Raw genomic sequence first — 27,816 nt, forward strand, 5'->3', positions numbered from 1 at the left:
GACAATGTCTAAGGCCCTAGATGGGACAGTTTTTTCATCCAAAGGACCAAAAGACAGTTCCAGTCCATGCAGTATGCTGGTCAACAATTGGGCATGGCTTGAACCCAAAAGCCAACCTTAATGGGCCACCCAATAGAAAACAACAGCCACTTAATAAGAAACATGATTTGCAGACTAAACTAATTCAATGAAGGTCAGACAAACTCCCACTGACATTGGGCGTGGAAAAAGATAGACATTCTGAATTGTAGTTCTAAAATTTGAGAAAAAAATTGCAAAATGGAAATTTAGTTTATTCATTCGTCTCTGGCGTCCAATGCCCGCGGACAGGACAGTTTTTACAATCTAGGCCCTGGGCAGCACGGTTTTTTCATGTTGGGGACTCCACTATCGGGCTTGGCATGAACCCAGAATCTAACCTTAACGGGCCACCCTAAAAAAGACATAAGGCATTTAATAGCAAATCATGGTTTGCACTATACAGTAATTCACTGAAGACCAGCGAAAATTCAAGGAACATGAATAAAAAAGAATAACGTGTGGTCTGAAGCTCCTCTACTCGCCAACAACGATGAATGGCAGGCCCCTGAAAATACGAGCATATTAAAGGGGAACAGATTTAGCAATTAAAAAACAGAAAAGATTGCATTATTCTGAACCATAAAGATGAGCGAGAGAGAGAGAGAGAAATGCAATAAAGGAAGAGAGAAAGGGAGAGAGGAGAGAGTGACATAGAGAGAGGGAGAGAAGAGTAAGCAAGAGAGAGAAAAGAGTGAGCGCGAGATAGAGAAATGCAATAAAGAAAGAGAGGGAGGGAGAAGAGAGTGACATAAATAGAGGGAGAGAAGAGTGAGCAAGAGAGAGAAAAGAGCGATAGAGAGAGAGGGAGAGAGAAGAGCGATAGAGAGAGAGGGAGAGAGAAGAGCGAGACTGAGAGAGATGGAAAGAAAGCTATTGAGAGAAGAGAGAGAGGAGCGAGAGGGGGAACAAAGCTATTGGGAGAAGAGAGAGAGAGGAGCGAGAGAAAGAGGGAGAAAGCTATATGGAGAAGACAGAGAGAGAGGAGTAAGAGAGGGAGAGAAAGCTATGTGGAGAAGACAGAGAGAGAGGAGCAAGAGAGGGAGAGGAAGCTACAGGGAGAAGAGGAGAGCAGGAGAGGGAGCAAGCTATAGGGAGAGAGAAGAGAGAGAGAGAGAGAGAGAGAGAGAGAGGGAGGGAGGGAGGGAGGAAGGGATTGAGAGGGAGAAAGGAAGAAGGAGAGGAGCGAGTGAGAGAGTGAGGCAGAGAAGAGCTAGAGATAGAGATAAAAATGATCAAAACCTAGAGCACAAAGGAGAAAAAAGCGAATGAACAGAGAACTACAAAGAGAGAGGAAGAGAGGAAGAGAGGAGAGAGTGAGTTAAAGAGAGTAGAGCAAGACATCATTCGAGCGAGAGAATATCGATTGAGAGAGAGGAGAGAAGAGAAAGCCAGTGAGGGAGAGAGATATGAATGATTGAGCTAGAGAGGTAAAGAAGAGCGAGCATGAAAGAGTGAGAGAAACACTAAACAGGAAGGGAGTGAATCAATTTTTTAAAAAGAATTCGGACAGAACTGCACATTTGCACCCACAGGCCTCTGCAGTGTGTGGAGCAATTTTTCTGGCAAGTGTCCGATGTGTGGTTCGAAATTCGAACCGGACTGCACATCACACCAAAATGACACTGGTTGCATGAAAGGACCTTCCCTAAATGAAAATAGAAAAGAAAGCTCACCAGCCCCCCCTCCTGGAGAAGTAATCGCAGTCCAGGGAAACAGCAAGAGCAACAGCAACTGCCCTCTCGGAAAGACTCAGAGGGCGAGACACATCCAGTTGATGTATCTGAGAAGCAAGAGAGTCAGCTTAAGACTGCAACATTTTCTTTGGATTCCTTGGAGCTATTAAATAAGGAATAACAAAACTGCAGTTGCTTACGTCATCCTGTGATGCACGCTTGGTGGGTGTGAGGTCAGCTGATCCGAATCGTATGACATACTGGCCGGCATCGGTGAAGAGCTGGTCGTTCAATCGGGGAAAAGGAGTTCAGAAAACGAGTTATCTATTATCAGTCTTAGTATGAACTTGTCGAAAACGGAAACGAGAGAGAGAGAGAGAGAGAGAGAGAAGGGAGAGAGGTAGAGAGAGACAGACAGTAAAGAGAAAGAGAGCAGACAGACAGGTGGGGAGGGGATAAAGAGAGATAGAGAGAGAGAGAGAGAAAGGAGGGGAAAGAGAAAGGGAGACTGTGAGTTAAAGAGAGCGGAGGGGAAAGAGAGAGGGAGAGCGTGAGTTACAGAAAGAGGAGGGGAAAGAGAAAGGGAGAGTATGAGTTAGAGAGAGAGGAAGGGAAAGATAAAGGGAGAGGGGGCGAGAGAGGGAGAGTTAGAAAGAGAAGATGGGAGAGAAAGAAAGGGAGAGATAATGAGAAGGATAGGTAGAGAGAGAAGATGGGAGAGAAATTGAAAGTTGGAAAAAGAGGGAGAGATAGAGAGAGAGGTAGAGAGAGAAGATAGGAGAGAAAGGGAGAGGGAGAGGTAGATAGAGAAGATAGGAAAGAAAGGGAGAGGTAGAGAGAGAAGATAGGAGAGAAATGGAGAGGTAGAGAGAGGATAGGAGAGAAAGCGAGAGGTGGAGAGAGAAGATAGGAGAGAAAGGGAGAGGTGGAGAGAGAGGGTGAGGAAGAGGACGAGAGAGATGGGAGAAAAAAGGGAGAGAGACAGAGGGAGAGGTAGAGAGATAAGAGAAGAGAAAGAAAGGGAGAGGTAGAGAGCGAGGAAGAGAGAGAGAAAGGAAGAAGCAGAGAGAGAGGAGAGAGAGAGAAAGGGAGAAGAGGCGAGAAAGATAGGGAGAGGTAAAGAGAGAGGGAGAGGTAGAGGTCAAGAGAAGAAGGGTATAGAGAGATGGAGACGTAGAGAGAAATAGTGAGAGGTAAAGAGAGAGGGAGAGGTAGAGGTCAAGAGAAGAAGGGTATAGAGAGATGGAGACGTAGAGAGAAATAGGGAGAGATAAAGAGAGAGGGAGAGGTAGTGGTCAAGAGAAGAAGGGTATAGAGAGATGGAGACAGAGAGAAATAGGGAGAGGTAAAGAGAGAGGCAGTCTATAGAGAGAAAGAGGTAGTGAGAAATAGGGAAAAGGTAAAGAGAGAGGGTGTAGAGAGAGGGAGAGGTAGTGAGAAATAGGGAGAGGTAAAGAGGAGAGAGAGAGAGAACCTCCAAGCCAATGCCTCTCCAATCACGGGTAATCTCAGAAAGAACATTTTCATGATCATCCTTCAGAGTAAATGTCCAATTCCAAAACCCAGGATTTTCAACCACAGCGAACTGCTTATTCCTGAACAACAAATCCAGTAATACACATTATAGAATAGAAGTATCCACGTACTAAACTATAAATCGCCGAGTCTTTTGCAATTTCCAATGTTCCACCGGAAAACCAAACATTTAGGGCTAGACTGTATCATGTTATGAATGAAAATGCACCCCTACAAATAAAATGTAGAGAAAAAATATTAACACCTCAATATAGAGTTTGGCATCAACTATGACAATGACGGGCATCGTTATCATCATCACAGTTTAACTGTTCTGCCAACTCCACTTCATAATATTAAGGTTGACGTTCTTGAACAACAGGACTGAATAATTGGACACAATAATCGGATACTGAATCATGAATTTATAGTGTATGGGTATTGGGATCCTTTATCATATCTGATGACGAAAAGGTTGACGTTCTTGGACAGAACATCACTCGGACAGGTCGTTATTGGATACCAGTAACAACACTGCAGTGTATTGTTATCAGTAATCAGTGTTGATACTTTTATGTGATGACATTGCATCATACTGTCTAACCTACTTATTACCCCTCTCATTAGCGACTCAACAGGAGGAAGGGATAGCTTCTTGGCAGTGTTGTAAATCGATTGTAACTGTCATCCTTTCCCTCTCAATTTCCCTAACCTAGTTCCATCCTTGGCGGACACCCATTACTGATAGCATACCTCTCTCTCTCTTCTCCGAGCACTAGTTGACAATAGCTCATTAATTCCCGTTGGTGATGACTGGTATGAACCTTGATGTAGGCTCATACAGGGGCAAGGGGATAGATAGGGGATAGATGAGAAGGCATAGATGTTCTCGGGGTTGGAGAGTAGAAACAGGAATGATCTGAGGAGTGGTCGAGCTGATGAGGCAGGGATCAGCCGAGGACAAGCCGGCTGAAGATGCCGTGAAGTAGAGAGGATCACAAGGGATGGGATTGCAAAGGGAGAGAAGGGAACTAGACATTGAGAGAGGAAACCGATGACCCTAGCTACTTTCTTCTTGGCTGCTCTCCTGAAGGTAGGGTTGCTCTACTTACGGAAATATATGTGTCAAATGACTAAAATACCCTCCTGGGATATAATGACGAGACTACCCGTAGATAGGATGAGGATCATATCAACAACCACTCTGCCATTCCTTTCTCTATTCTCATCCTTCCTTTTTCCTTTGTGAACATCTGACAAGTTTGAAGGAAAGCATTTGAACTGAGTTCAGAATTGCGAGACATGCAACTCAGGTTGCATCTGTATGTATCAAAGCCCAATGATACCATGGCGCCAATTGAAGAACCTTCCGCCATATCAAGGCGCATGCAAAACGAATCACAGCTGCTCTCATTATTCTCAAGCATCTCTTGATGCCTCAGACAACAACCTTGAAACGATGGCAGCAACCAAGGTCGTTTTCATCACCCTAGCACTGGCGCTTCCTCAGGAGCTGCCGCCCGGTGCTTCCTACACTTCCAGAAGTCTGATACATGTTTTTCTATCTTTGGCCGTTGCATGTAACACAATACCCCAGTATATAAGGGATACATGGGAACAGATTGTGTTGAGAACTTTCATCGTTTCTTGGTTCTCTCTCTTGGTTCTTCTCCAGTCCACCTGTTGTCTAGGGCTTGGAGGAGGAGAAGTCTACACTTTTGGTCCCTTATCAGGCATTCATTTCTTAAATGGACTCAGTTTGGATTATGACAAAACTTTCTGAGGCTCTATGGGATCCAAATCAGAGAAGGGTTATAATTGGAAAAGGATAACGGAAGAGGAAATGATGGCTTTAAATAAGAAAAAAACCTGGTCGTCAGTCCCACTTCCACTGGGAAAGAACGCTGCGGGTTGCAGATGGGTATTCACTGTTAAGTACAAGGCAGATCAAATGATTCAAAATGTGGCTATTGGGATACTGCCAGACATTTGGGGCTGATTACAGCGAAAAGTTTACTCCAGAAGCAAAAATGAACAATGACAGAATTGGTGGCCTTAGCTGCCGTCAGAGGGTGGGAATTACATCAACTGGTTGTTAAGAACACATGGCTAGATGGCAACATACTAGAGGAAGTACAAGAGAACTACAAGACAGCTCAGAATGAGAGTTTCGTTTCTAAACTACATAAGGAACTCTATGGTCTAAAGCAGTCACCTAGAGCCTGGTTCAGTGAACAGACCAAGTCAATCATACCCTGTTCATCAAGCATACCCGCATATGTGTAGTTTTACTCGCATATGTTGACGATATGATAGGTACTGGAAACGATCATAGGGAAATCAGACTACATGAGTGGTTATCCACAGACTTTGACATCAAGAGATTGTGATAGTTAAGGTACTTCCAGGTAATTGAAATGTCATATTCTCAGGATGGAGTGGTGTTGTGGCCCAATTATGGTACTCATTAGATCTAAAGGAAACTGGCTACATGGGATGCAAACTAGCTCCCACCCCAGTAGATCCAGATCAAAATGGGACTGGAACTGGAGAGTCCTCCAATGGACAAAGGGAGATGTCAATGCTTAGTCAGAAAACTCTCATATCTAATGCACATTACACCAGACATGGTGTGACTTGTCAACTCAGTAAGCCAGTTCATACAAGATCTGAGGGAAGCTCATGAAACAGCAGTATATCACCTACTCAGATATCTAAAGGGGATACCTGGATATGGGATCATCTTTCGATAAACACACTTTATTTAAAGACACATATCATGCAGGGAACGTTGTGGATCGACCCTCTAGTAAAGCTTACTGTTCCTTTTGAGGGGGAAACTTAATTACCTGGAAGAGAAAGAAGCAGGGTGTTGTCCCAAGATCCAGCGCCGAAGCTGAGTTTAGAGCTTTGGGACTGGACGCGAGTGAGGCCCTTTCGATTAGAAACATTCTGCAGGATCTTAGGTTTCAGTTGACTGAGCCAATAAGGTTAATGTGTGATGATCGTCTGCCATTGAGATCGCTTGAAATCCAGTCCATCATGGTAGAACTAAACATGTCAAAATCAATAGCCACTTCATTAATGAACTGTCGGTCTTGCACTCCACCAACCCTAGGCGGCCATTAGGGTTAACACAAAGAGGAAAAAACTCTTCATTCTACTATGATGCCCACACATCTCTATTTGAGATGTTAACATGGGTTTTTACAATATTGGATCTCTTATGAAAGGCCATCTAGAAGATACACATAAGGGCAAAAAGGTAAATGCGAATATAACAAGAAAAGATATGGGCGCTAACACCCCCCCTCAAGCTGGTAGGTAGATGCTTCTAACTCCCAGCTTGGACATATGCTGCTGAAAAAGAGCTCCTTGCAACTCTTTAGTGAGAAGATCGGCTACTTGTTGAGTTGTAGGCGCATACAGCAATTGAATGCTCCTCTGATCAATCTTCTCTCGTATGAAGTGTCTATTAATTTCAATATGCTTCGTTCGATCATGCTGCACTGGATTATGAGCTATGTCTATAGTCGACTTGCTATCACAGTATACGCTGATGGGCTCTGTTTTCAGTAACCGTAGATCATTCAAGATAATTCTCAGCCAGAGTCCTTCACAAATACCTTTTTTCAGTGCTCTGTATTCAGCCTCTGCACTTGACAATGCCACAACCATCTGCTTCTTACTCTTCCAGGTAACCAAATTTCCACCGAGAAACGAGCAATATCCAGTAGTTCTCCGATCACTCAATGAACCGCCATAATCTGAGTCTGTATAAATTTCCAGATTAATCCCACCATGTCTCCTGAACATCAGCCCATGTCCTGCTGTACCTTTTAAGTACGACAATACTCGAGTTGCAGCCTGCCAATGAGGCTCTCTTGGACACTGCATAAACTGACTCTGAAGTCCTACAGCAAATGCAATGTCTGGTCTCGTATGATTTAAATCGATAAGTCTTCCAATCAGTCTTTGGTACTCCTTATTCATGGGAGTTGCATCTTCACATCTGCCTAATTTCAGATTTGCTTCCATTGGGGTTGCACATGTTTTATTCCAGTTTCTTCCAACAGATCGATAATATACTTCCGCTGACAAATGAAAATGGCTTCCTTTGAGTATGAAATCTCTATACCCAAGAAATACCTCAACTGTCCCAGAGATTTGACTTCAAATTGCTCAGATAGGCATTTACCCAATGCATCTGTTTCTTGCTCATCATCACCAGTGATAATGATATCATCCACATATACAAGGAGAACTGAGACGTGTCCTCTTGAGGACTGCTTTACAAACAGAGTGTGATCACCATTTCCCTGCACATATCCCATATTCTTCAATGACTGGGAGAACTTCCCAAACCATGCACGTGGGGACTGCTTTAGTCCATACAAGGTTCGCTTTAACCTGCAACCTTTAGGTGCGGCCAAGTGTGAGTAATAGCCAGGGGGTAACTGCATATAAATTTCTTCTTCCAGCTCCCCGTGAAGAAATGCATTCTTTACGTCATATTGATGCAATTTCCAACCAAGAGATGCTGCCACTGCGATCAACACACGTACTGTATTTAACTTTGCCACTGGTGCAAAAGTCTCCTCATAATCAATTCCATAGCATTGAGTGTACCCTTTGGCCACTAACCTGGTTTTATACCTCTCTATTGTTCCATCAGCACGGTACTTTATGGTGTATATCCATCGACACCCAACTGGACATTTGCCCTGGGGAAGATCGACAATCTCCCATGTTCCACTTTTGATCAGTGCTTCCATCTCAAGATCCATAGCCTCTCTCCATTTTTCGTCAGCCAATGCCACGTTTACTGACTTAGGAATATGAGTATTATCTAATTTTGTCAAGAATGCTTGAAACTCAGACGGCAAGTGTTCATATGTCACAACATTAGAGAGAGGATACCTTGGTCGTTGAGTGCATGCTCGTGTTCCTTTCCGTAGTGCTATAGGCCATCCATAATCATTACTTTGACTCGATATCTCCACCTGTGATTCTTCAGGCTGATCTGCAACTTCCTTTTCATATTGAGCTGCATCATCTCCAACCTCTTCTGTTACCGGATCAGCTACGGCTGTTGCCTCAATTGCTTCTTCCACCTGACTTCGATTCTCTCCCACAGCTTCATCACTAACATGTATAGGTATGCCATATACCCTTCCATCTTCGAACACACTACCTCGGTCCGGTAACTGGACTCTGGTTTCGGTCTCATCTTTGAAGAACGGTTCCATTTCGTGAAATGTCACATCAGCAGAGATGAACATTCTCTTTGACTTGGGATCATAACACTTGTATCCCTTCTTCCCTTGTGAGTAGCCCACAAACACACATTTAATTGCCCCTGGACTGAATTTATCGACAGCCCTTTGCTCGTGGACAAATGCTGTACATCCAAATATTCGGGGCTAGAAATGAGTCTTCAACTTAATTAGAGGAAAGACTTTAGAAATGATATCAACTGGACTCTCATAGTTCAGAATTTTTGAGGGCAAACGATTAATCAGATGTACAGCAGTAAGTATTGCTTCTCCCCATAAATAATTGGGCACATTGTAATGATAGAGAAGTGTCCTGGCTGTATTCACCACGTCCTATCTTTCTTTCTGCGACTCCATTTTGTTGTGGAGTATTAACACATGACGACTCCTGTACAATTCCATTCATCCGGAAAAATGAGGCCAGCCTCTCATTAAAAAAGTCTTTCGCATTATCAGAACGGAACTTTCTTATTGAAACATCGAATTGATTTTTTACTCTGATACAGAAATCCTGTATAACACCTGTCAAGTGAGGAAGAAGGAAGATAATGACATAAACTCAAGTGAGTACATGTGTGGATATATATATATACCCTAGGAGAGAGAATGATAAGAGGGCTAATGGGCTTATAGAATAGGGCCCATTAGCCCATGAGTATTAGTATCTCACTAACACCCCCCCCCCAAGTGAAGTGTGGATGTCATCCATGCCGAGCTTGGACACTGCACGCTGAAGGAGAGGTCGAGAGAGTCCCTTGGTGAGGACATCAGCAGCTTGCTCAGCGGATGGAACAAATTCCAGGTCAAAGATGCCCTCGTCCATGCGCTCCTTGAAGAAGTAGCGGTGGAGTTCCATATGCTTGATCCGGCCCTGTTGACCAGGGTTCTTTGCCAAAGCGATTGCCGACTTGTTGTCGCAATAGAAGTGGATCGGGCCTGAATACTCCACACGGAGTTCATGGAGGATCCCGTATATCCACTGGCCTTCAGAGGCCCCATCGGCAAGTGCTCGGTATTCTCTCTGAAATCTGCATCGGTGAAGCCCTCGGCGGTGACGACTGGTTGACGAGTCTGGCCCGTGGAGTAAAGTTCCTCCGACATTGGAACTGCGGCTGCGGCTGCGGCTGCGGGCTGCGGGCTGCGGGCTGCGGCTGCGGCTGCGGCTGTGGCTAGTGTTGCGGCTGCGGATGCGGCTGCGGCTGCGGGCTGCGGCTGCGGGCTGCGGCTGCAGCTGTGGCTGCGGCTACGGCTAGTGCTGCGCCGGCGGCTGCGGCTGCGGCTGCGGCTACAGTCGCGTGAGCGGCTGTGGTTGTGGCTGTGCGCGCGGCTGCGGCTGCGCGTGCGGCTTCGGCTGCGGCTGTGCGCGCGGGCGCGGCTGCGGTCGCGTGAGCTGTTGCGGCTGTGGCTGTGCGCGCGGCGGCTGCGGCTGTGCGTGCAGCTGCGGCTGCGGCTGTGCGCGCGGCTGCGGCTGTGGCTGTCCACGCGGTTGTGGCTGCGGCTGGGCGTGCAGCTGCGGCTGCGTGTGCGGCTGCGGCTGCGTGTGCGGCTGCGTGTGCGGCTGCGGCTGCGGTTGTTTCTCTGGAAGCTCCGCGGGCAGGCTACAGCTCGCGCTGTGGCGGATCCATCAGTCACGCTCCAGGTTCGCTAAACAGCGAGAGGGTGATGTCAAACCCTAGATGTTAAAACCTAGATGGAAGAGCTCTGAAGCTCTGATACCATGTCAAGTGAGGAAGAAGGAAGATAATGACATAAACTCAAGTGAGTACATGTGTGGATATATATATACCCTAGGAGAGAGAATGATAAGAGGGCTAATGGGCTTATAGAATAGGGCCCATTAGCCCATGAGTATTCGTATCTCACTAACAACACCTGTCACCTCTGATTTGTGCTTAAGTAAGTGCACCCAAGACAACCTGGTACAATCATCTATCAGAATAAGGAACCATCATACTCCATTGAGAGAATTTATGGGTGCTGGTCCCCACACATCCCCATGAACAAGTTCAAAGGGAATATTACTCATTTCTCCATTCCCACTATAAGAGGCTCTTTTATGTTTCGCAAATTGACACGATTCACACATTACATTTGAAATATCAAAATTCTTTGCATATGAAGGAAAAATATGTTTCATCAACCCAAAAGATGGATGTCCCAAACGAAAATGTGAAATTTTAAAGTCTTCAATTTGCTTGTCATTGTTCCTTCCTGGAGATTGAGCGTTCACCATCATTCCCGTCTTTGCTTCACCTGTCACGTAAATAAGTCCATTCCTCTCCTTAAATAGTGAAATCTTCAAGTTCCTTGCCTTATCATATGCAAAACAACCAGTACAATCAATAGTTAGTGCACATTTGACATCTTGTACCAGGCGTTGAGGAGACATTAATTGTGCCTTTAAATTTGGCACATGTAAAACATTTTTAAGAACTCCTAGATTTTCAATATTTACGTCACCAATACCAATCACCGGCAGGACTTCACCCCCAGCGGTGAACACCTTCCTGCCCTCTTCATAAAGAGTATAAGAGTGGAACTTTGATCGATATGGTGTCATATGATCCGTAGCTCCAGAGTCTAAAATCCAGTCCAAATAAAGATGATCATTAAAATTCACGTGCTTACCAGGTCGGCAGCTGGATTTCGCCATGGAGGTAGAACCAACTAATGCCCTCAACTTTTCTAACTCCTCTCTGAGAATGTTCACCTCATCTTTGTCTCGCTTGATCTCAACACATGTACCACTGGATCCTCTTAAGCTGGAGTCACACATCTCCTTTTCTCTCTTTTGATCTTCTTGAGCAGAGACAGAGTGTGCCTGCATTCTCGGTGGCCGACCATGTAGGTCCCAACAATTCTCCTTGGTATGACCCTTTCTCTTGCAATAATGGCACACAACATTGTTCCGATAGCCTTTTCCTTGATATGGTTTCTCTTTGCTTCCCTGAGTATTAGTTCGACTAGCACCACTCTGATTTTGCTCAGTTGGATGCTTCTGCTCCTTAGACTTAACCATCAACCCTGCTCCATTCTCTTCCTTGGAAGTTCCTCAGACTGCTTGCTGCCGGCGACTCTCCTCCTCCAGCACGATATTAATCGCCTGTTCAAGATCAGGTACTCGCTCATAATTGAGAATCTGTCCTCGCAACGTCTCGTTTTCAGCATTCAGTCCCATCAGAAATTTAAACATCCGATCACGAAGTGTATATTCCCATTCATCTGAACTTAAAATTGGCCTGTAGTAATCCAGTTCCAACCATATAGACTGTAATTCATTCACATACTTGGTTACTGACCTGTCTCCATGTTGGACGGTCCAAGCCGTCACGACTAGATCATATGTCCTCCACTCAGTAGTCCGTTTTAGAGCTGTCTTCCGAACATAGTCCCAGATCTGTTTGGCAGTCTTCAAGAATGACAACTTTGGAAACACGTCTTTTGTCATGCTTCCCAGCAAGAAGACATGAACGTTGGCATCATCTCGCTTCCACGCTTTGTATGTTGGGTCGTCGGGATCGACCTCAGTAATTAAGTGATCCACCATCTGCCCCCTGCCAAGTAGTGTGAGCTCCACCATCTGCCCCCACTGATCAAAATTACGCCCATTATAATGAAGTGCTTCGGTGACTGGTGGTATCACTGACGATACTGAGTAAGCGGTGACGCCACGGTCTTCTTCTGCGCCACGTGAGGAAATCACCGTACTGGAAGGTGCCATCTTCAACTTGGTTTAAATCGATGTGCAACTGCAATACAATACGACGAATGCCACCAACCAAGGACTCCTGCTTGCACATCGCTCCACCCAATAACTCCTGCTCCAGACAGCGTCAACCGGTACACCAACAGCGTCAACTGACACTCTACGGCTTGCTCAAGCCAACAACCAATACACCAACAGCGTCACACGACGCTCCAGACAGCGTCACCCGACGCTCCACGAACCGCTCGATCAGGTACACCGTGCTCGATTAGGTACACCATGCTCGATCACGTACACCCGACGCTCCACATCAACCGCAGATATGCTCCACGCCGACAATCACTCCCGTCGACCTTCCATGGTGGAGCTAGACTCCACGCTTGATCAGGTACACCGTGCTTGATCGATCAACAACCAATAAGCTCCTTGCTCTGATACCATGTCGGTCTTGCACTCCACCAACCCTAGGCGGCCATTAGGGTTAACACAAAGAGGAAAAAACTCTTCATTCTACTATGACGCCCCCACATCTCTATTTGAGATGTTAAAATGGGTTTTTACAATATTGGGCCTCTTATGAAAGGCCATCTAGAAGATACATATAAGGGCAAAAAGGTAAATGCGAATATAACAAGAAAAGATATTGGCGCTAACATGAACAATTGGGATATGGAGTCCTACACACAATATCTACCCCTTTAATCCACGCGCTGATCCCCAGCTTGGGGATATCTATCCCCAGCTGGGGATAGATATCTGGGAATGAAGAATATCTCCCCCAGCTTGGGGAGAAGAGTGTTAAGATCTTGATACACTGGTATAAAAAATTGTCCTTATATCTTACTGTATTTAGGTTTGTGTCCTTCGTTTTTTACCCTTGGATATGACTGTTTTCATCAGCATCGGTTCAGATCCTTAAAGTCCTGATAATGTAACTCAAAGAGGACACAGTGATCTGGATGAAGATAAGGGGTTTTATCTAATTTTCGCATTCTAGTGCTTCCGCCTTTCACCTCTCTATTCCTCCTCCCTGTGACTGCTCTGTGGACCAGGCTTCTGCTGCTGCATCTTCAAAGGGCTTTGCGCATCCAGCTGTTGAAGGTGCTCTGCACACTGCACAATCTCTCAACTTCCCTCATCCCTTTACATGCGTTTCTGATGGCGAGGACGCCAACATCTCATCGGGAGTCAACCGAAGTCAACCGGAGTCAACCAAAGTCAACCCACCACGGTCAACCGGAGTCAACCCTAAAGCCGACACGCCACAACCGCCAACTGACATGTCTCCACCGGCGCGCGCCTCTACGCGCGTCATGACACGACGCCAAAGGCAGATCCACAACTGCCCTTTGGCGTGACACGGCGCACGTCTTTATTTTCTCGTCTTTACTTTCTCGTCAATTTCTCTTTCCTCCAAGGCCTATATAAAGGCCATTGTTTTCAAAAAACTCTTAGGCAGTCATTATTTCAAGAATTAGGTTTTGTTAACTTTTCTTGGAGGACTGCCCAGCCTCCCCTATCCCTCTTAACCCTAACCTTCGTCGCCGCCGCCGCCGCCGCCGCCTCGCGACGTCGGCCTCCCGTCTCCTCTCCATTCTCTCTCTTTCTCTCTCTCTTTCTCTCTCTCTCACCCTCTCTCTCTCGCCCAAGGCTGCCCAGGTAGCCCGCCAAGGGGCCACCCAGGCTGCGCGCGCCGCCCGCGCGCCCCATCGCGCTGCCTGAGCCGCACAGGCAGCCTTCGCCAGGGCCTCCCGAGGCCGCATTCCGGCTGCCCCTGTCCGGACGTCGTCCGCGCGTCGAGCCGCGCGCGCTTGGGTGCGCTGCGCCGCACTCCGCGCGCTCCCCGGTGCTCCGCGCGCTCCGTGCGCTCCGCGCACCCTTCGCGCGCTTCGCGCGCGCGGGTGTTCGCCCACGCTTGACGCTGCACCCACGACAACCGCACTTAACCAGGGCCGTTCAACGCCCGGAATGTCCAGCCTCGTCCTCGTCCAGTGGGCCGCTCAACGCCTGGATTCGCCCAGCTTCGTCACGATCAGAATTGCCCGCAACCTCTTCACGCACTACGGTGCCGAGGTACGCCTGAACTCTTTGGTGTCGAAGTATTCCTCGTTCAGTGTTTTCTCGAGAAGTTTCCACCGCCGTCAGATTTAGATTTGGTTTGAGATTCTATCTCTTCTCTCCTCTTCTCGAGTATTCCCTTGCGACGTGAATTCAGGTATTGATTTCGGTGCTTTGGCATCGTCGCGGTGGGGGAAGACAGTACTCCCGCCCTCGAAAAGGGTCGGAGATGCACCACCAAATTTTCATCGGTTTTTAAATCCGAATCCGATCGTGAATTTCTGTGGATTGTCTCATCCCTACCTATAATCCGTCTATTACCCTTACCTGTCGTCAACCCATCCATCCCCTCAGTCACCTTTTCCTTAGTTGTCCTACGTCAGTTTCCCTCTAAATAAAGCAGCTCTCCATTTAGGAGGGCAGCCCAAAAGTGTCAACGAGTGAAGATGTTCACCTCTCCTACAAAGTCCATTCCACATTAATCTTCTCTCTGGTGGCATTCAACCTGTGGGACCTCTTCTCTCATGGTGATGTTCCACTCTGCCATACCTCACTGCGGTGACTTCCACTTTGCTATGGGCCATTTCCTCTAGTTGACGTCCATCCTGACATCTCCTCCCTCTGCCAATGACCATCCCAGCGTCCTTGCCCTGATAGGAACCACGTTCTTATCAATCCCATTAATGACGGGACGACTTTTCAAGACAGGGAGAAAGATCCCTCTTTCATTCTCTTACTCTCCACAGACCCCTCTTCACTGGTTCACAGGTGGCAGCAGTGGCAGTTCTGGCTGAGAGGTGGAGAGGAGGGCGAGTATGGAAATTTTGGTGACCGTTGTTGACCCAGTAGTTTGATATGACAAGGACATAACATCGCATGTTTCATGATGATGACTTACTGTGACGAAATTTTACAAACATCAAGGATGTACAATGAAATGGTGGATGTTATGTTCACTGAAAATTCTGTCACCACAGTGATTCTAGGCATTTTTTTTATATGTATCTGTTAGAAATCATCCTCCAGCTCCCTCTGGATCTCCTCCTGTCTCCGTCACCTCCAGCTAGGGTTTCCAAGGAAAGAACAGAAAACATCTCTTACGATTTTTGTCACAGGGCTAGTTTAAAAACCAGCTTAGTAAAGTTTAAATGGGCTGGGCCCATTATCCTTAGGTCACTTATTTTCTCACGTGAGAGCATAAGTGACTTGTGCATGTGGGTCCACTTATAACACGTGGGGTCCACTTATAACACGCAGGGCCCACTTACAGATAGAAAAATAAAAAAAGGAAGATAATAAGATACAAATAAGATGGCTGGCTAACAGTATCCAAACATGGATCCGGTGTCATTCTTATTATCTCAAACCCTAGCTCAAGGTCAGTATTGAAGATGACGAGGGGATGACAACGCTTTCTCATTTGCCACTTGTCACCTGGTTTCCAAGATTCACCATCATCGTTGTAGTTGTTGTCATCCAACTGTAAATGACAATGATGGAACTTAAAGCCATTTGTCCATCTCACTCATGAATGGCAATAACAACAATGAAATATAATGATGATGCAGATGATAACTAATATGTGATCATCCATCAAACCTTCCTCAAAACATACTATTATTTAACAACATTTTTTCACTTCACTCAAATGGATAAACTCACGTTTTCTTTACACTTAGAAACTGTCAGATTTATATCTTATGGACTTCGTTTCTCAAATTTTTATATATGTAAATTAGTGAGTACACAGTTGTATGGAAGATTCAAAAAAGGTGGAAATGAAGGAACTTAAAGTGTGACAGCAAGGGATAAACAAAAGCTATTATTAACACCAGTATTTTTGCCAGATGCAGGGGAGAAACTTAATAGGGCTTACATGGTGTACAGGTCATATATTCGCCGCCAAAGATGCCACCGACGATGAACCACACCAATTTCCTGTGATTTTAAAATATTACCGTGAGAATGGCAAAAAAAAATATAAGAACAGCATGTAACCCATAAAATATTAATGTCTTGATCAATAGCGAGCTTTCTGTGTTCGCCTTTTTAACTCACTTGATATATTGTGATTTGATAAGAGACATAAAAGCCTGAATGATTTAAGCTGGGAGATAGATAATCCAATTTTGGACAAGTAAGAAATTTGACCAAAATTTATGCAAAATTTAGCATTTCCTTCTAGCCATTGATTACATTCCCATTTACAATGTGACAGTCAACTCAATCATTTAATTCTTAGTGTACCATAGTACTAACTTAGGATGAAAGGATTCAAGCAAAATTGGAGTGAATTTCACAGGATAATGGAGAAGTAATCTTTTCTCGTAAGGCACATACCTTGCCATCTACTTCAGCATAAATTGTACTGTTTATCCACCAGAATGGCCTACGAACCTTTCATATTATAGCAGACCATGTCAGGATCCACTAATGCAATCAAGATTTGCTGAGTGGTAGTACCGTAAATATCTCATTGCCCCAGGCATCAGTTATCAATGCGGTGAAGGGACGCCTTGAGCGAAGCAACTACAATTTCACAAATAACTTCAGAAATATTGCATTACATCCGGAAAAATTAAAAGAAAGGACTCAATGCACTTCAACGATAGATCCCTTAGATTAAACAAGCTCCAAAGTGCATGAAAGATTAAAAAAATTCATAATAAAACAGCAGAAGCAGGTGATCCATGAGTGTCTCATTCATTACTCCCATGCTGCAGATCCACCTTGCTGAAAAGGTGACAGTCAGGGAGTCATAACAAATTGTAGCTAAGGCTTCCCATTTAGGCTAAACGTTAGGACACTTCTGCCAGTAGATGTGTTAATATTCAGGCGTCTACCACCGTGCTAAGACCTATAGCTGACAGAAATGGTGCAACTTTCCTGCTAACTTAAGCAGTATGTTGACCCCTGACATTCCACAACAACACCTGTAGCTGAACACAGTGCAATTCCTGGGATTCGAATTGTCAAGCGTGTCTCTGATACCATGTTAAGATTCAAGCAACTACCACCGGCTAAAATCTGTAGCTGATAGCAAGGGCGATTATTTTTGAAGAAAGATTGCAAGGGTGGTGCTACTTTAATTCTTAGCTTAGGCACGACGATGACTTCCAACAATATGTGTTCAAACCAGCAATGGTCCTAGAGGCCAAAATGGTCCAAGAGACCAAAATGGATTCTGGATAGCAGTGGATCCATTCCAAGTTTTCTGTTAGAAAAGGAGGCATAGATTTTTGAGTGATCAGTTTTCCTACAACTTTGCGTAGTTAAGAGAAATGGAAAACAGTGTGTAACTGGGATGCTGATGGAAACTTTGATTTCCATGCTGATGGAACCTTATCACTTTAAATGGGTTGAATAAATGCAGGGATAGTTTTTCCTAAGATAAACCATCTCCCCCAGTTGAAAGTGGCATATCTTTGATAGATATCTGCCTTCTTTATTTATAATCAACAGAAAGATAGAGCTGTAAGGTGGTAGGTTCTATCTGAACAGAGAAAAATTCTAGTCATGTCGGAATTTGATGATAGAGGTAAGGATCGAGCTGAAACGTGATACAAACCTGATATGGGTTCCAATAAATGGAGAGAACAGAAGATGATAAAAATGGAAAGAGGTAGGGTCGAGCCAGGGGAACCGGCTGAATATCTTTTAAGATAAATATGATGGAGCGATAGGGAATATCAGTAACTTCCTAAAGTGACATGCGAATGATATTTTCCCTCTCAATTTTGGGAAAGAGTAGATCTTTTACCACCGTGTTCCTAAAAGTTGAGTTTTTGTACTTGTAATAGACAACAGCATTAGCGCTGCAGTGAGGCACTCATTCCTGTGATTAAGACACAACGAAATAAGCGCTGCTGTGAAAAGCTCATTTCTTAGTTTATAATATAAACTCGGATAAGCGTTCATTAATTATTTATAAACATGTGCAGAGTTGTCTCCCAATGATGATCAGCCGCAAAGTTCAATTTTGCTGAGTTTCCGTATCCAATTTCAAATATGATACTTGATCTTAGATCAAGAATCTTTGTCCAGCATATTTTCCCTCTAGACTTTGGTATAATCAATGTCGTATTAATCGTCCATCTTGTTCCTGATGTATTGAGTCGTCTCTCAATGATGACTGATGGCTAATTCCAGTTTTGCTGACTCCCCAGATCAATTCTAAAATCTGATTTTGGATGTAATATCAAGAGTATTTCTCCTAAAAAAATTCAAACTCTCTTCTATTTGTGAACTTATATCCCATCCAAAACTAAGTTCATGAACCAAAAAAAATTCCACAAACAATTTCACTACACCCAGGAAGTTCTTGATCTTGATTTGTACTCTCATGCAATCTTCCCTTCTATTACCTGTTTTCTTGGAAACTCACGTCGAGTCAATACTTAGCTATCATCTTCAGATTCCCACTTCAATTTCCAGGAATCTTTACCTCACTTTTAAGATTTGTCCATAGTTCGAGATCTCTTCTTCTTAATCTAACATCCCGGATGCATGCTCAATTATCTGTTACCTGGCCTTCTTCTGGAATGCTGAAGAAGGCCAAGTAACAGACAAAGAAGAATGTCGAATAAGAATTCCCCGATGCAAAAATCTTAGTCAAAGATGAGTCGCATACAGCTCTAAGTCATAGCACGAAGAAAACATGCCATCAAAAAAATTTATAAATATAATCTGGTTATTTAGAACCCGTTCCCCCCTGAAGGTCAAGAAATGGTTAGATCCCGTTTCCCTCTTAGAGGTCAGGTGTCAACTGTGCCTTCCTTTTATCCTCTATATATAAGTCCTGAAGACGACCCTATCAATATCCTCACAAAATAGAAATCAGCAGAGAATAGGCACACAAAGAGTTAAGGTTGAAAAAATTAATTTTTCTAATGGTTTCTACAACACAGAATATATCCTTTAGATCCTTGGTATAAATTGTTTACCACTTTATGCTTGATTATTTGGAGTCAAAGCATGAACGCAAGAAAAATATGAAATAACAATAAAATTTAATTTCTTTAAAATATTTTTTTTGAGGAATTGAAATATATAGTTATTTCCTTAAATAAAGAGGAAAACAGCACAGGGTATAGAGGGGAGGAAGCTTATAGATGAGGGTTAAGGGAGAAGAGTCCAGGAGAGGGAAAACAAAGGGACAAAGAAAGAGCTCAGAGAGGGAAGTAGAAAGATAAGTCTCTAAGTTGATACTTCTAAGTGTCAAAAGTTCCCAATCATCCTGCCGCATTACAATCAGTGTCATTGTTATTGGGGCTTTGTAGGAGTTTCATCTTGGTCGACGTCATAGTTCAGAGTGAATAGCTAAATAACACATATTCATACAAGCGGATATGCGAAATCTGATGATCAAGACATTAAATAATGAGAAAAAAGAACCATGAATACTAAAAGAAGCTACACAAGTTAAATGAAGTGCCAAACTAACACCCGATTATAGAAGAGGAGTCAAGAAGGTGTTGCCAAAGAAATACCTGTCTAAAGATGATATTACTTTGTTCACGGATATAACCTACAGGCTGAAAGCAGAGACAGAAAGATATTACGCTCATTTGAGACAATGTTGAAAATCTTCAAAAATACACATCGTCACTTACAGATCCTGGATCAGAAGCATCTACAATAATGTATCTGCTTTCCTGAGAATTAAAAATATTAATATATGAGTAACATAAGGAAAGTAAAAAAGTCCTCCAAAAAATACTTCACGAGAGAACTAAAACTTCAATAGCAGTAAATAGTTTTGAAACAAGAAAAACAGATGAATCATCCTTGATTTTAGATCCAAACTGAGTCTGATTGTCCTCACGATGAGCCACCACAAGTTATCTTCTATCAATACAAATTTTCTGCAACAAAGGGTTACATATTTTTCATATTGCATTTTTAGAAGCTACAAATGTTTCTCCTCAGAAGTGTGAATTACAGTTATGTTGGTATTTCCTGGGTTCAGACAGGTTCTCACCATTGACACACATGCCTAAGAATGGGGCTAATTCATTAATACAATCGAATTAGCAGGCATAAATGGTCTAGGGACAAGCTGATATCATCGTAGTATTAATGTAGTTAATTATCCAATGTGTGTATCTTGCACCAAAAGGAGATTTCAAAAAATTCAAGAAAATATACTTTAATGTTCCAACCATTCTTGGACTATTGATATCAAATCAGATTTGTGAAGGTCTGCGCACAAAAGAGAAATGAGGAGTGGAATGGAGAAAGAAATACAGCTGAGAAGGTCAGGTGGACCCTTCTCCCCCCTGGTCACAGGCACCTCCTGCGCTCCAGTCCTCCGCTGCAGCTGCCTAGTAGGAATAATTGGAATTTCCGCCCAAGCTATCTTAGTGGTGCAACTTTGATACGTTCTTGGAAAGAACATATCACCAGTAACCCAATAGGGCGAATATATAGCCCCTTAAGTGGGAATAGTTGGAGTTCAACGTGTTAGACAAAGTTGGAAGGGCTGCAGTCGTCTTATTTCCCTTTTCTCCCTCACGTTTCCTCATCTTTCCTAGTTCTGTCCTATTAGCAGGTTAGCACACAGGTCCATTGTTCCATGGTTTTTCTCTGAGGTTTTTTCTCTGTTTTCCACGTTCTCCTTTTCTTCGCTAGGAAAGTTTCCTACAGTGATTTCCTATTCTGATTCAACATGCAAATTGTGGGACTAATTCAGCATTCTTCTCATCCAATCGTAATGATTCGAACCTTGATCTAGGTTCATATCGGAAGGAGGTTGGAGGACGAGGTAAGGTAGAAGTTCCCGGGGTAGAGAGGTGAAACGGGAATGGTAGAGGGCGGGACGAGCAGAGGGGGTAGGGATCGGCCAGGGACGAGGCGCCTGGAGATGCGGTGAGGAAGAGACGATCTTGGGGGACGGGGATCGTGAAGGGAGAGGGGAGGCCAGACAAGGACTTGGAGAGGGGGAGACAAGGCACTACTTCATTCTTCTTCTTCTTTCTTGGCGGCCCTCCTAAAGGGAGGGCATCCCTATTTAAAGGGAAATACATAATAGCAAATGACTAGAACGCCCCTGTGGGCTAACATGACTAAACTACTCCTAGGATCCTATCCCGTAACAATCACATGCCTCTTTCAAGCACTCTCTAAGTGAGTAGTTGATGAAGTTTTATCAATAGATAATAACTTATGACTACCTCTTGCTGAGTCTACTATCAATTCCATTGCCTATTGCTGAGATAATTCCTCATTTGCAAGGATAACTAGGGCTTTACTTCTTCTTGATACAATGACAATCTCCCTACTTCCAAAGAAGACCCTTAGATGCTGAAGTTTGATTTTGATATCAGTATGGAAAAGGGGAGTCAAGATATATTTGAAAATGCATTTTTCAAGGTTCATGAGAACACTCTCTTGTGAGCACTTTCTGGGAGAGTATTGCTGCTACTCACGTCAACATCTAATAAAAATCTTTTGCTAGTGAAAAAATAGGTCATGACTTGAAAAGACTAGGAAGACAGAAAATTATTCTAAGGACATTACCAGAGATAGAGGCTGAGGAGATCACAATGGCCACCCTCATGCTCAGCATTAAGGGCACATGTCTGACTGCACTATAAAGGATGAGACGAGGCATGAGGTCCAATTTGTTTGAAAAAAAAATTCCTCAAGAAGACGACAGAAGAGAAGAAGAATGATGACAGGTAGAGGTGATGTCTGGGATAGAGAACAGGAATGACTATAACAGAGCTGGAACTGCTCCTCTGGAGCCAGGGCAGGATCCCTGCTGTTCCAGCTTTTGCCAGTTTTGAGCAGACATTGGTGTGTTTGTTCCTGCAAGACTTCTTTTTCAAAATTATCGGCTTGGATTTATTGTTCAAGAATTTAACCTGATATAACTGAGGGTTATTGCTGAAGAAAAGAAACACTGGTTAGTAAGAAAAGGGGTGCCCTTAGTATCAGTTATAGCGTTTATGACAGTGGTAGGAGCTTGAATCTCAAGAAGGTTTAAGAGCCTGTGATTAAGAGGGGGAGCTTCTGTAGGTGATTGCTGATGATCATCAAGCCATACCCTCCGCTGTAGGAAGAGCAGGTAGGGAGAGCTCCTGCGGGCGGTCACTAGAGACCAGAGCATCTTCTGTTTTTCTGCTGGGGGGAGTTTCTGAGAAAAGCTGTAGGCCCCTCGTTCTACCTGTTGGAAAGAGCTCAAAGTGCTTGAACCTACGAGCCTTGGTTCCCAGTTGTCCTTTACAGTGAATTTCAACTCTGGTGGCGAAAGGAATCCTGTCTGCACACATGCTCTCATACAATGGTGGAAGTTATCAGTTCTCCCATAGTCACCTATTTGAGCCAAGGAAAAATACACGATCAATGTCATTGAGGAGAGGCTCCACCTTGGTGATAGATGTGTTCAATCAGGGAGGTAGCCAGTGGCCAAGACAGATTCAGCAGACCACACCACCCATGGAGCAGCTGAGGTCTGGGCAAACCTAGTAAGGCCTCGCAGTGGTTCTGCACTGTCTGGTGCTTGAAGATAACAGCGGACTATGCCGATGGACCATGAGATCGCCGTCAGGCTGCAATGATGGTCAATGAGAAGGGCAGCAGCAGGGATACCTATTCTGGCGGTGACGGTAAAATCCAACAAAGGCTCATCTTTGGGAGTGACAGAGGCAGCTTGGTCTCACCATTTTTTTCCTTGAGGTACCATTTACAGCTCTCGAGGCAGCTGCTCTATCGTTATTTCCCTCGCTCTCACCTTTTTTTTTCCGTGAGGTACCATATATGGCTCTCCCAAAGATTCTGATACGATCCTATACCCTCAATGGTATCCTAGGCATTGTAGCCCATTCAGAGAAGTTTAGTCAATTGATGTTTTAGGATAGATTGCTTCCTTTCTCTATAAATACGTGTAGCCGTTTTTTTAGGTGGGCAGTCAAGAATAAAGGTAAGTTCGGCCTCTTGACTCACTATCTCGATCCTCCCCATCACGGTCCTGTCCCCTTGACTGTCCAGCGAGCCCCTGCCTTTGTGATTGTCTTACCAGATCTTTAGCCATCTCCCCTCCAATTCAATACGTAGCCCTGCCGTTTAATTCTCTTCCACTCACTGATGATCGCTGTCGCCATGATCATCAACCATTCATCCCATCTTCAGGTGGCTTGTCCCTGGTCTATTCCTAACTCCTCCGTTCGAATCCACTGATCATTCATGTTCCACTCTCCAACCCTGGGAACATCTTCCTTACATCTCTATTCCCCTTCCCGATACAAACCCACATCAACGTTCCTATCAGATTCCAGAATATTCTCAGGGATCTAGAACCTTCTTGACATTTAAATATTGTTCAGAAATTTGGAAACTTCTAGATCTTCTAGAATTCCCAAGACAACTGGAACACCAACTCAACCCTTATAGACTCCTCTTCCCAATCCAACGCCAGAAAGGTGTCACAAACAAAGTCCACACATTATTTGTCCTACACAATTAGCCAAATCTGATCCTCACAAACAATTGCCCTACTTTGTCAAAATGTTTCATTAAAGTATTGCACTTTATGTTAGCTTCAGTCTACTTCTATTTTTTACAGTCGTATCATTGAACTTTCTTTTATGTTATTTCCTCTGTTCATGTACGGCCTGTTATAACAGCCCCATTAATATGTGGCCCATATTAGTATCCCTTTATAGACAGGGGTATGTGGGTGCAGTTAGGGTTAATGCAGCATTGTTTGTTTTATTCCACCTGTCGGCAACGGCTTCATTGCTCCAGAACTCACACTTACGATTTAAGAATCAGGAGCCACTGTTCATATGATTCCCATACTACTCTTTCCTATGAACACTATCCCATAGACCATGTTCTGGGGGTAGAGGAGTCAAAGTTGCATACGAAAGCCTTTAAGGATGGCAGGTATCGACAACTTTTACATAGTACTCTTGGGAATGTGCTGAGAGTGACCTTGATATAGATATCTATCAAACAAGGAAATCCTTAAAACAAAAACGAGAATAACAGATAGACAGATTGAGCAAAGATGAAGGTAAAATCAAGAAATGGTGGCCCACACCTGTATGTGTGCCTATACTCCTAGGGAGCATCTCCAGTACAGAGCAGCTCTCCCATCCCAATCGGGTCTGAGTGGTAACCTTTTATAGACCTACAACATAGGTTGGGCTGGGGCTACATCTATTTGTAGGATTGGGAATTATCTGTGCCTGTACTCCTAGGGAGCATCTCCAGCACCAAGCGGCTCTCTCATCCTAATTGGGTCTGAGTCGTAAGATTTTATTGCCTACCACATAGGTTGGGCTGGGACTACATCTATTCATAGTTGGGATATCATTCTCCATGATGTTTTAAAATGTTCCCAGGATATGTGTGAACTTAATGTCCATCCAAGACATTGAGATAAATAAATGTATATTATTATCTTCTCAGGTCTTGAATTATTACATTCAGGTCACAACATTTCATTCATTAGTATTCAAAATCCCAGTGGGAATCGGGAAAAGGCGAGAGAGCATAATGAGATGCTTCTTATGGAGAGGATACTGGCCGGAACAAAGCTGCGGGCTCGCGATGGTTGCACGGGGCACTATGTGTTGACCTATCAAATTGGGAGGATTGGGGGTCATGCATATACAAAGTATGAAAAAACAAATGCTAACGAAGTGGCTGCAAAGAATTATGAATCTCTAAGACAACCTCATCACTCAAATGTCGCAGGACAACTATGGCAGCAGGTTGAATTGTGACCAGCTCTGTTCCAAGGAGCGTCGGCCTTTTGACATGGATTCAAACAGATATTCCCATGGGCATCACCTAAATTGGCAAAAAAGGAGTCACTTTTGCGCGCTCACACGGAGCCCTAATGCCAAGGTTTGGGACTGTTGGGATGGACTGTGGAACCCGATCTTAGTTGATACCCTATTGGATCAGCGGGTTGCAGAATTGCTAGACATGCAGCAGTCCCTAGCACAGCCAAGCCCAAGGTTCAGCGAACAAGATGGCTTCACATGTGTCAACGACCCTTTTTCAGTCTGAAATGCTTACACAAGGATCGGAGAGGGCCAAGAGGAGGACCCAATAATCATCCAGAGATGTAGGTTCATATGGCAGCAAAAAGTTATGTTGAAGGTATGTATTTTTCCTGGCTTCCATAATGAAGAATACTAATGACCCAGGCCTTTTGCAAAAGGCTATACCCAAATACATTGTCAGCATGTGAGTTATGCTCGAGAGTGGATGAAGAATGCCGACACCTAGTTTTTGAGTGCCATTTTGCTCGCACAACTTGGGCCAGCCAAGAGATATCAATGGTGGACGTGGTTTCTGAAGAGGCATTAAGGGCTCAATCCAGAGCTGTGTGTGTAAAAGGAAGAAGGCTGGCAGGTACTGGAAGCACTTTGAGCCAATGGCTACAAAGAAACGAGGTGCTGTTCTGGGAAAGGATAACTTCTACCGATGGGGCTATCCATGAGTTGGAGGGAGGGACTTAAGGCAGCCTGGTTTCCTCGGGTTGTGGATGGAGAGAGGAGAGTTTAAACATGTTTGGATAGACCGAGATGGTCTTGTAAGGTTCTACCAGGAAGGTCAACAACTCATCAGGTGGTCCTCCCATTTAATGTTTTAAAAAAACTTTTAAAGATGAAAAAATGGACTTATCGAAAATCTAGCATGGCCTTATACTACTTGCAATATTGGAAAACATCTGAGGATGACTTTTTGATCCAAAACGTAAAATTCTACATTTTCAAACAATATTTGAATTTCTCTAGAGTTGTCAACACAAACATAAAATTCTAGCGAATTAAAATTTTCTCATCTGGTAAGGACTTATAGAATTGGATCGAAATTGAAAAAAGAATATATCAAAAAATAAATCTCAAAGTGAGATATCGTATACTTTGTATGCTTCAGTCTTTAGTACTAGTTAAAATTCTAACCTGCTCAAATGCAAACATGATATTTGCCCATTCGATGTCCCTAGTTATCATCAGATTGGCTCTCCTTAGAAGAGACTCCAAGTTAACCTGAATAAAAGCAGGGAGTTTCACCTTTAAAGAGAGAGCTAAGGAGAACAGTAACTATCAATCATTTCATGACTCCGAGTTAATTACATCCAAATCAAACAACTTCTGACGCAGTACTTCTTGAAATCAGATATATATTGTAGTAGATTTAAATTTATTTTAGAAGACAACAGCAAGGCTTTTGATTTCAGAAGAAGAAATACATGGTAATTACGTAAAAAAAATTTAAAATAAATCAAACGCATGATGATAGTGCCAATGAATACTCTGGCAAGACGGGATAGCCAGATACCATTAATTATAAAGCTTTGTATCGAGACAGATGGCTATCTGTGCAGATAACTCAGTGCATAGAATGTGGCATCTAGATTTCGAGGGAACAAATCATAATAAGTATAATGTATTTATAAAGATGGAAGGGGGAAGAAATATTTGGTCATCACAGGGATCGAGGAGGATGCAAGCTCCATACATGCATTGTTAAAGACCACCATAAATCGTCTACCCAAGTTTTTGAAATAGAAAAACAATTAAAGTAGACTACAGAGCATGGAAGTAACGCCAATCAGTAGAAATGTGCAGAGTCGATTTTACAGTGGAAAGGGAAATATCTAATAAAAAATAAATACTCGTGCACGACTAATATATTAAGTCATCAGGACGATCATTAGACATAGGTCCATGATCATCACCGACCCACGCCAGCTGAGTTCGAAATTTCAATGTATTTTGACGGAATTATAGTCTTCCAAAATCTGGGAAATTATTGTAAACTCTAGATAATCCTTGCCCTGAGAATGCACGTTCATAGAGAAATCCCCTATACGAACATTAAAAATACATGAAATCTTCCCTCATGAGCTTTCTAAATTGAAAATTCTCAAATGACTGACCTCCTCGGCCGAGTCATCAACCAATAATCGGGGTCTTTGCTGACCAACAGGTGACGCACGCAGTCGTCCAGAATCGACTTCTCTTTCCGGGTGATTCACCGGCGCCGTCCCCCACTGAAATGACTTCCTCAACGACGAAACCAGAGACGTCCAGCTCTCACTGGCCGCATCCTCGCCCCTCTCAGCAATGGGGACAACCACAGATTTCCTCCTCCCCCCAAACAGCCATGGATTTTCCTTCCTCTTCTTCTTCTTCTCCTCAACCCACAACCGAGCAAGCCAATCTCTGCTCAGTGGCTCGTTCTCGCCAGATGAACTCCCAAAACTCCGGCAAAGACTATGAAGAGCAGGAATTGTCTTCAGCAACCCTAGTTTTCCGTCCAAAATCCCTTCCAATCGCTCCTCGCCGACGAAGCCGCGGCCCAAAACCAATGAAGACGATGCCAAAGAACGCTGGAACCTCCTCATCGCCCTTTGGAGCTCGATTCTCAGACCTCGCTCCGCCTCCTGCAACGAAGAGAGAGCGACGGTAGAAAGAAGTCAAAAAATTCCAACGTTGTAAATTTGTAGTATATATAGTGTGTGGACAATTATGCGTTAGTC

General features: G+C 43.9%; 1 protein-coding gene across 1 annotated transcript; it reads right to left on the reverse strand.

Annotated features, from left to right (window-relative positions):
* Positions 1-434: 434 nt before the first annotated feature.
* On the reverse strand, positions 435-27,764 carry LOC144712052 (scramblase-like protein). The gene is made up of 11 exons (XM_078586230.1): positions 27,214-27,764; positions 26,234-26,320; positions 19,922-19,963; positions 19,799-19,843; positions 16,773-16,838; positions 16,650-16,706; positions 16,186-16,247; positions 3,229-3,349; positions 1,955-2,035; positions 1,755-1,861; positions 435-586 (listed from the first exon to the last, which is right to left on the reverse strand). Exons 1-11 carry the CDS (start codon positions 27,679-27,681, stop codon positions 556-558), a joined length of 1,167 nt encoding a protein of 388 aa, XP_078442356.1. The 5' UTR covers positions 27,682-27,764; the 3' UTR covers positions 435-555.
* Between the last annotated feature and the right edge of the window lie 52 nt (positions 27,765-27,816).

This window comes from Wolffia australiana, chromosome 14 (assembly GCF_029677425.1).
Source record: "Wolffia australiana isolate 7733 chromosome 14, ASM2967742v1".
NCBI classification, from domain to species: domain Eukaryota; kingdom Viridiplantae; phylum Streptophyta; class Magnoliopsida; order Alismatales; family Araceae; genus Wolffia; species Wolffia australiana.

Excerpts from the sequence above, each read along its gene's own strand:
- LOC144712052 (XM_078586230.1), bottom strand. The coding sequence starts at position 27,681 with ATGAGGAGGTTCCAGCGTTCTTTGGCATCGTCTTCATTGGTTTTGGGC. Across the intron at positions 3,350-16,185 it reads ATATATGACCTGTACACCAT|GAATAAGCAGTTCGCTGTGG; the intron begins GTAAGCCCTATT and ends TTTGTTGTTCAG. Across the intron at positions 1,862-1,954 it reads AGCGTGCATCACAGGATGAC|ATACATCAACTGGATGTGTC; the intron begins GTAAGCAACTGC and ends CTTGCTTCTCAG.